Raw genomic sequence first — 10,271 nt, 5'->3', positions numbered from 1 at the left:
CCCGAGTTTAGCCCAGAGAGGGCTCCAGTCCCCGAGTTTAGCCCAGAGAGGACTCCAGTCCCCGAGTCTAGCCCCGTTGGATGTTAAGGCACGGGACGCGCCCTCCAGGAGGGGGGAGTAAATGTCAGTCCTGTGTCTTGTGTGTTTCTCCCTCTATGCCCATATTTGGTCCTTCCTGTTCCCGTCCTCATTTAGGACTGTATGCTTTAGCGGTGTTCTATTAATTTACTTGTTTCCTCCTTGCATTTAAGCCCCGTGTCTGGCGTCTGCTGTTATGTCATTTTATGTGCTCTGAGTCTCCTACGTTCCCAACGATTGGATTAATAAAGACCGTTTTGTTGAAGAGTTCCTCGTCTCCTCGTTCCCTTGCTCCTGCGGAAACGTGACAGCATGAGGGTAAATTATGTAAATGATGACGGAATTTTCATACATGTAATATGACACCCTTTAATAAAACTTCTATGGTTTTGTTTACATTTTGTTCTTTCAGGAGACTGACAGATCCCTGGTCATTGTATTTCACTGCATGTACAATAGCAGATATTGTTCAAAACTTCTATTTTTGTGTTCCACAGGAGAAAAAAAGCAATGAACCCTTTTCTCAGACTGTGATGACGCATTTCAAAGGTCATCAGCATCGTAAATTGTGCAAAGTTTTTATATATTTTTTTTTGTAATGTATGTACATTTATAACACTATTCGTATTATATTACCTTTGCATCAAATTATGAAAAACTAGTTAATGCTGCTGTGAGGGTGTTTCTAATACAGCGGCTGTGGGAGTGATGGTAAATTTGACATTGTTCTCTCTTCTGACTGATGTTATCAATCTCTGCCTATTTTTTCCTCTTTTTAAAAGTCATAAACACTATCGTTGAGTTTTTCTTTTGCTGTTTGAGCAAATGGGAATGCAAAAAAATATACGTAGTCTCCCATTGACCACTACAGAAGCTCACCCAACTATGATGACTTCTGCTTCTAAAAGACACGGAAATGTGAAAAGGGTCCATACAGGTTTGGAACGACATGATTGTGAGTAAATAATGAAAGACAGACATGAGTATTTGAGATAACTTAATAGTCATATCTGTCAAACTATTAACACATTTATTTCCTTTATGTATGAAAACCAAATAAAATTAAGCAGTTACATGCATTCTAATCTGCTATATACAGCACATAAACTACTAATCAAATTTCCCATGTCACAGATGCTTAAACAGAAAGGTCATGAGTTCCCGATTGCAACAAGTCCGTGAATGAAGCACATGGGCTTGTTATGAAGAGAGAGGTCTTAAGATGATAGAGCAAGAAGAGTGTTGTAGATTTGCATTTTCCTAAAACACTGAATGTTTTGAAATATATTGAACAATTTTTCTGAAGTTAATCTACTGCCTTATAGTTTTTTTTTTTTTTTTTTTTTCAACTTCACATCCTGTACAGTCCTTTGGTAAATGGAAGTACACTTTGTCTAATTCACTTTCTTTGCCATTTCAAAGAGCAGTGCACTCCCTCCCTCTACCTCTAATTAGAGTCAACAAGACACTTTCCACACAAGTCTGCCTCACTTATGGCTTTCTCTTAACACAGCGCATTACACATGCATTGTAATGGCCCATAAATGGCCAGAAAGCCTGAGTGAGCATCTAGATCCCATTAGATATGGATCACACTGTCAGGACCAGCATCGGTCCGCTATGATTCAAGTAAACATCTGGGACGGTTGAAGGCTAACAGAAGGGAGGGGGGTTACTGCCCTTGATTAATGTCTATGTGCCTGTTCACCAATGAAACACAGGTCATGCTGCATGTGACTTAATCAAATGCTTTACAGATGGTCTGTGTTAACAAGGGATTAAAAGACAGAAGTTAAAACTAAAAGAGAGAGCAATTTATCAGAGTAAGAGTATAAATATGCTCACATGTTAATCATTTTGTACTGCTGAGAACCAGGATGAGATGTGAAATGTTGTGTGAATGTGTTGTAAGGCCTGTGACACTGATGAAAGCTGCTAGCTACTATATATATCACTACACAAACAATTTTCCCTACACTGCTTTTTCACTTTTATTCTGCAATGTGCAAAAAATGCAAATTGTGCATTTGTCATTTTCACTCTAGTGATCAAATAATACTAGCCTAAATTTGAAAAAAAAAAATTCAAGCTTACTGAAGACAAGTAAACAGTCAGCAATTAAATAAAAATAAGAAACATATTACACGCAATAGGGCAAAAACATGAATGACAGACAGCAGGAATATTAGACTGCTGTCACTTTATGAGCTGCCCAGGTCCAATATACTGTTACACATGTGTTTTCTTTCTCAGCTGTTTGCTTTCACTTAAGACCTAAATTACGATGTTTACGAGGCGCATGCAAAAACACAGGTCATGCTGCATGTGACTTAATCAAATGCTTTACAGATGGTCTGTGTTAACAAGGGATTAAAAGACAGAAGTTAAAACTAAAAGAGAGAGCAATTTATCAGAGTAAGAGTATAAATATGCTCACATGTTAATCATTTTGTACTGCTGAGAACCAGGATGAGATGTGAAATGTTGTGTGAATGTGTTGTAAGGCCTGTGACACTGATGAAAGCTGCTAGCTACTATATATATCACTACACAAACAATTTTCCCTACACTGCTTTTTCACTTTTATTCTGCAATGTGCAAAAAATGCAAATTGTGCATTTGTCATTTTCACTCTAGTGATCGTCTTTTACTAAGTTCCTCCCCCATTGGGTACTCTTGCTATGTAGGACAAGCTTTTCTACTAGCCCGGGTTCCTGGCACTGTCAAATATGGATTGAGAACTAACAGGACTAGAGGTGGGTGAAATGACCAAAATCATATCACGGTATGAGTAATTTTTTTTTCATGGTAACGATATATCTATATCTATATAATAATTTTATAACTATAATAATTTATAATTTAATATATTACACGCAATAGGGCAAAAACATGAATGACAGACAGCAGGAATATTAGACTGCTGTCACTTTATGAGCTGCCCAGGTCCAATATACTGTTACACATGTGTTTTCTTTCTCAGCTGTTTGCTTTCACTTAAGACCTAAATTACGATGTTTACGAGGATAGCGCATGCAAAAGGTAAGTTTTCTTGACCACGTAGCACAGCAACGTCATTTGAGCGTGTAACCGTGATTGAGGCGATAGTCCAAAATCTATATCAGTTTAGTCATATTTCTATCGGTTAAATTGTGTCTACCGGTATATCACCCCCTCCTAGCAGTACCATCATGAATCAGGAGCACCTTCTAGTTTATGTGTGCATTTAGTCCTAGTAATTACATTTAGTCACCGATTTCAAGCAGTATTTAATATTTCTACAACATATTTACTGTAGTACTTAGGGTTGGGCCAATAGACAATGCCATCGTCCATCACAGATGGCTGACAGACATCACAATGTTGAGCCAGCATCGTGATTCGCCCACCCTCCGACATCTGCTCTGCATCGCTACTTACACCATGTCTACACCGGACACGACAGTTGTCAAAGAGACCGTTGCAAATCATTTGAACTATGTGTCAGTATGCCATAAATAAAACGAGGCAACAGCATCCAGTGTAGACAGCATCACTGATTATAATGAGTTCTATCCACCTTATTCTTGCCGTAAAAATGGGCACAGCCATTTGTAATTTTTATGGGACTGGCTTCCGGTCTCATCCGCATCCAGCCATTTTTATCTGTACAAAACAGCTCATTTTGTTGCTTGATATTGCAAATTGGTGTGTCTTGTTATTTTAATGTATTATCTTAATTATGAACACACTTGTTTGAAATGCAAACAGTTTTACCGTTTACTCTATCCACCTTATTCTTGCCGTAAAAATGGGCACAGCCATTTGTAATTTTTATGGGACTGGCTTCCGGTCTCATCCGCATCCAGCCATTTTTATCTGTACAAAACAGCTCATTTTGTTGCTTGATATTGTAAATTGGTGTGTCTTGTTATTTTAATGTATTATCTTAATTATGAACACACTTGTTTGCAATGCAAACAGTTTTACCGTTTACTGCACGTTGTTATTCTTCTCAATATTTCTCTATAGCGGCCGGCTAATGTACCAGAAGTCTCACCCATAGGCTTGCTTCCGTGTTGAAGAGTAAGGTGAATAGTATTTTGTTGCATCGTGCCACGCTGCTCACGTCCAGTGTAAACACGGTGTTAGAAGTCAGCTGCTGAAAAGTGTGCCAAAATCGAAATTGCTGATGAGATAAAGATGGAAATATCTAGTGGAAAATTTGAATCTTATGTTTTTAATGATATCATTGTTTTCAGTATTTTGGCAGATGGCCATCTAGCAAACTGATACCAACACCCCGCCCCCCACACACACACATAGACACCTAAACCATACATATATGACATAGGCACTAAATCATAATTCAACATATAAATAAATAAAACAAATATAAGGTCTGTGTATCCCTACAGTATATCTACACCAGTATGCAGCATGTGTAAAATCAACAGCTTTTGTAATGGCAGCTCACAATGATGCTCGATGATTTAGAGATACAGATGACTTTCACTGTATTTTAGATGGGTTTGACTGGTCAGACTGCTGTCTCACACTCCAACAGACACATGATGAAAGTTAAGGGTTTGTGCACACAGGAAGGTCAGATATTGGGGTGAAACAGACTGCCACAGATATAGAGCTTGCTTTGGTCTGTGGTGACCCGAGTCAATAGCCAAGGTGATACGAGGTCAGGAAATTGAAATTGAAACCAGATAGAAACTAATCTTCAGAAGGAAGGTGAAGGAAAACAATTTATTCTAGCCAGCAACACTATGTAAATAGTATGCAATGACCTCTAAGTGACTACAACTCAAGTATGATATAAAACAGTAGCTATTTCTGAGCTCTTAGCAAACTTAAACAAATATAGGCTAAGAATACATATTTATTCCAAATATTGAAATGTTTTAAATACATTTTTATTTGGGGGTAGGTGATATACTGATTTTAAGGATTGTTTGTGTCAAGTTTGTGCAAAATGGGAAGGGAAGGGAATAGGCATTCAAATGACTTTACATTCAAATATTTACAGATGACAGATTGGATTACTTACCATTACTTTACAGAAAAAAAAGAATAAAACATAAAAACCCTTACATTTATTTTATTTTAGCTAGTTCAGTATTTCGTATTTTCATTTATTTTAACTTGATGTAATTAATATACTAAATTAAATATACTTAATATAATATACAAAATTACTAAAACCTTAAATAAAATTATATATTTTTTTTCCTGTTTTTTAATCATTTTCTGAACCACATATACGGTTGATGACATAGAATATTAATATAACTGATCATTAATTGTAAATAATGATATATTTTTTGCTTATATTGCCCAACCCATCTGTGTGAATGTTGTGTTGAGTATTCAGAGAGAACGTCTCGGTTACGTATGGTAACCCTCGTTCCCTGAAAAGAGTTGATAAACGCTGAACTAGCCTAGATATAGACGGTGAGCGGCTCGTTTTCAGCGGAACTGTTATACAGACGGAGCGCGTTCATCCAAAGGTGCCGTCGGGCTGTTATTTTACTGCATATTTTCCGCTTATTTGTTTTCGTTTCACTTCAGTGGTGCTTTTACAATAGAAATGTGGTGTTGTTTAAAGGCAGATGACGTTATGGGTCGTGCGCAAACAGTTAAACCGACAGGTTTCCCCGATGATGAACGTAAAAGTTTGAGCACTGCTCTATTCATTCAATTCTTTCAAGGTCACTTAATTTTAACTGTTTACGTTTACATAGGCGATGCTCAATATCCGTATTTCAAACGAATAATTATTTTAATTTAACTTTCTTTTAGCTGATGTGTGTTTGCCATTTTATTTATTTACATTGGCTGAAACATGTTAGCGGTCGTTACATGGTGCGCTTAACTATCTATGTTAGATGCAAACAAAAAATCATGGAATAATAAAACTCGTTTATGTATCTTGACTAACAAACCAACAACCATACTTAAAATGCTAAGAAAAGCTCTTGAAAAGCCCTTTTGTCCCATGAACTAGTGAGCAGTGTAACTTTCACCTGTCAGGCTGATGTAAGTAAACTGTCTAACTTACCTGGTTGGTTGTATCCTGTGGCAGGTTCTTAATAAGGATCTTCCTCCTGTTGCTCAGCTCTCTGCGAGTTTTCTCCAGCCGTTTCTCGATCTCCTCGGGATCAAGTTCTGGTAGATCTCTGAGGATGGTGGTCCCCTCGGATGCTGCGTCCTCCTCCTGTCGGCTCGCGGAGCTGTCGGACTCCGGGTGAGGTGAATTTTCCCGCTTTATCGCATGCACGCTCGGCGGCTGGATGGATGAAGCGGCCGCCATCTTGAAGCGCTCGGTGGTAAGTGAGTCGGAGAGAGCGGATAGGTGGGCGTCTGTGCTTTGAGTCAAACCCATCGACGGCACTCTTGAAAGTAAGTGTGGATGAGCCCCAGCACAGTACAGCTGGCGACCTCCACCGATGGAAAACTAAACACATTCAGAGTTTCTGACTATTAGTCTCTTTTCCCCTTCTTAACAGGACAGTATCATATTAAAAATAATAATAATAAATGCCATATCAATTTAAGATAGCAACAATAAATAATAACAATAAAATAGCATAACAGTTTGTGATGATGATGATGTAGGCTAATAATAGTTTTAGTAAGCAGATCTTTTGTAATTAAATATATTTATTAAAACATTATTAAGCAATATTTAGGTATTATTTATTTACGCAAATCAGCCAATATTGTCACATTAGCGAAATTCAACAAAATTCGTTGGCAAAAAAGGTCCATTGTTTTTTTTCAACAGCATACCAATGTTTAAAGGCGCCGTCATACTGTTTGGCAAATTTTTGCAGCTTTTTCATAGGAATCCACACGATTTGGAATTCCTATTGGATTGGAATTGGGAATTTTGTAGGAGGAAGAAAGATTTCCCCATGCCAATTTCGCAACTGGTTCTTGGTTACTCAGCATTGACCAACAGAAAACCTCTGTGTGAACTGTGCTTATATCGCTACACAACTGAAAATAATGTTTGTTTGTTTTTTTTCTCTCAAAATTTCGCAAATGCACCTTAAAGCACAGCTCACACAAAAGTCACTTTTCAAAACAAACAGCTTTCTTTTGGCCAGCACTGTGAATTCACAAACTTGAATATGAGCTAAATCTGCATGGGAAAGTTTTAAACCCACACGCGTAACTCCCAGTTGAGCAGAATCATGTTGAAATGGATTTCACCCACAAAATTTCAATGAGCACAATGGTAAATGTGTATTCTTATCCTGATATTCGGTACAACAGTTTAGTTCCAAAAGAAGCAGAGCATTAGGCTATCAATTTCCAAATCAGCGATCCAACTTTTCACTTGTACCTATAACTAACTCTGCTTGTGTTTTCATTTTCCAGACAGGCTGTCAGTCTGTTCAATAGTGGCAATTTTTTCAGTGACCCTTACTGTTACATTGTTATGCCAGTAGGTGGCGACAAGTGACTCTTTACTGAATCGTTCACTCAACTGACTTGCTGATTAGTTAAAACACCACTGCTGTGTGTTGCTCAGAGATGCACAACATTTTTCCTGCTTTGACTGCTTTCAGAACTATTTTTATTGACAGAGCAAACATTGTACTGCCAATAATGTGTCTAAAAACTTATGCTTTAAACTAATTGTTTATTAAATTATTGCATGGAAGCTTAAATAAACTGTATGGACGAGCTGACATTTATAGCTCAGAAATCGGAGAGCTTGTGTATGGCAGAAACATCTGAAGGCATGCCTGCAGAAAATCTTGCATGCCTGACAGATCTTTTGACTCCTTATACACTGGCTCTGGTGTGGAATGAATGACTTATGCCGTCTCTCGTGGGTGTGCTAAATGCCATCTCCTGGCAGACTCAATCACAGGAGTCCTTATAATGTCCCTGAATGAACGCTTTGAGTTTCAGCAGCTACACATCCCACATCAACAATATTTACAGATGATCGCATTTGACTCTTTAAGAATGGGGATTGCACATTTTTTTCTGTTTTTGGATTTTTTCCCGACAAGAATAATTGTAACAATCACAGTAATAATAATAATAATAATAATAATAATATCATCATTACATTATAATGTAGCGTAAGATTTTCTGTGCAATTTTGGAGGTGGCGGTTTAAAAAAAAACAAAAACGAAAATGTAAAATATAGCAACGTAAACCATCACGGCAATGCTTTATAAATTCGAATGTCAGTTAATTGCAGTGCTCAGATTAATGAATCCATCATTGCACACGGATGATTTTCCACCATCACTACATGGGAAGTTCCAGATAGACAATTACATATACCATATGCGTTCATTTGAATTACCTGAACATGAACTAAAGCGGTGATTCAGCGCGTCTCTGAGTGGGAGTGAGAGAAAAGACCAGAATATTTCAATGGCTCACAAAAGTAGCGCGTGGGCGCTCGATCGAGTGCTGGAGCGGGCAGAGCGGGCAGAGCGCGCATCTGGGACGCGCGTGTTTATGTAAAGGGGAGATGGGAACCTTGAACTCCTCACCGCGAGCAGCGGTGAGTGCGCAGTGTGCGTGGGCTGCGGAGTCATTATGTGTGTGTGGTCCCAGGCATCGTGAATCCACGGGCGATTTATTCATTTATGCGCGACTGTCTGATTTCGCAAATGGTGCATACATATGTATTATTTAGAGGTAAACACTGAAAACTTGGAACAGAAGCAGGAGAACAATAATTAAACTGAACGGTTTGCACATTTCACGGGATACGTTTGCCTTGCAGTAATGACAAGATAAAATTTTGAGAAGCTGGAAACTTGAGCAACTGGTTTTCTCTAGCTTCGCCTAGCGATGTCCAATTCGTAAATGAATGGTTCTTTCAAATCAAATTATTTTCAATGAATCAGTTGAACTGATTTATTAAAGGGATACTCCACCCCAAAATTAAAATGTTGTCATTAATCACTTACCCCCATGTCGTTCCAAACCCGTAAAAGCTTACGCAAGCAGCGTACGCTCTTCTGTGTCAGCCGCGCTGCACGGATGCACTGTTTTTGTTCAAATCAAAGTGTAAATACACATAGAAAACGTATCCTTGTGTCGCGGCTGACACAGAATAGCGTACACTGCTTGTGTTCAGCGGATATTCTCCAAAATGGCGCTACGGTGATGCGGAGAGACACAGAGGAGACGAATTGTTGAATAAAGTCATTATTTTTGTTTTCTTCGCGTACAAAGTATTCTCGTCGCTTCATAACGTTACGGTTGAACCTCTGATGGCAGATGGACTATTCTGACGATGTCTTTCATACTTTTCTGGACCTTGACAGTGTAATTTACTTGGCAGTCAATCAGACAGTCACAAGCCTCCCGGTTTTCATCCAAAATATCTTAAATTGTGTTCCGAAGACGAACTAAGCTTTTAGGGGTTTGGAACAACATGGGGTAAGTGATTAATGACAAAATTTTCATTTTGGGGTGGAGTATCCCTTTAATGGGAAACACTCAGATAACATGTTTTTGCACTGTATCGTAAGGTGCTTTGATACAGCTTCTGCAAAGAAATATAACGTATGTGTTTTCGTTTGTATGAGTTTTGAGACTTAAAAGATATATCTGCCACACATCTCACATCACACAGCTAAATATTCCTCTCTCCGGCTTGGTTATGGCTTTGTAAAAGACTAGGAAATATATTTGATTTCAGGAAAAGTTCTCTGGTTATTTCTAGAGACGGGGTTGAGGGGTGGTGTGGGGGTGGAAGAGTTGCTTCCTTAGCCGGATTGGGTTTCATGGGGAGCGTTGTCTGGCGTACAGAGCTCATTGTGGTCAGCTGTGTGGGCCACACCCAGTGAGGGATAGTGAGGTGATTGTGTGCATCAGCACAGGGGGAAACAGCCAAACCATTCATCATAGACTGTTTACTTAGCCTTTTCAGAAGCCCTCCAAAAACCACACGTAGCAAATATGAGTTAATCCTGCTGAGAGCAGACAGGAACACACACACACACACACACACTCGCTCTCTTCTTAGCATCTGTGGGAGAGACATTGTGTTTATACATAACATGCGAGAGGTCAGTGGTGACAAAGCTTTACACACTGTGTGCGAGAGAAGGTCAGTATCTCTCACACTCTATTTTAACTTTGACATATACAATAAATACCCTCTCAAGAGCACCACTCCATTTCATGAAGAAGACAACTAGGATGGAAAGATTCTTGA

General features: G+C 38.7%; 1 protein-coding gene across 1 annotated transcript in view; it reads right to left on the bottom strand.

The window, feature by feature from the left end:
- Positions 1 to 6,451, bottom strand: part of LOC107709187 (ribonucleoprotein PTB-binding 2-like) — an 81,202-nt gene extending 74,751 nt beyond the window's left edge. Inside the window, exon 1 of the mRNA XM_016513599.1 lies at positions 6,128 to 6,451. Coding sequence (XP_016369085.1) covers positions 6,128 to 6,451 — 324 coding nt within the window. The remainder of the gene's footprint in view (positions 1 to 6,127) is intronic.
- Between the last annotated feature and the right edge of the window lie 3,820 nt (positions 6,452 to 10,271).

The sequence above is a fragment of the Sinocyclocheilus rhinocerous genome, unplaced genomic scaffold, assembly GCF_001515625.1.
Source record: "Sinocyclocheilus rhinocerous isolate Xijiao unplaced genomic scaffold, SAMN03320098_v1.1 scaffold55, whole genome shotgun sequence".
NCBI lineage: Eukaryota > Metazoa > Chordata > Actinopteri > Cypriniformes > Cyprinidae > Sinocyclocheilus > Sinocyclocheilus rhinocerous.
The sequence above is the reverse complement of the archived record's forward strand: the minus strand, read 5'-3'. Positions and strand labels throughout refer to the sequence as shown.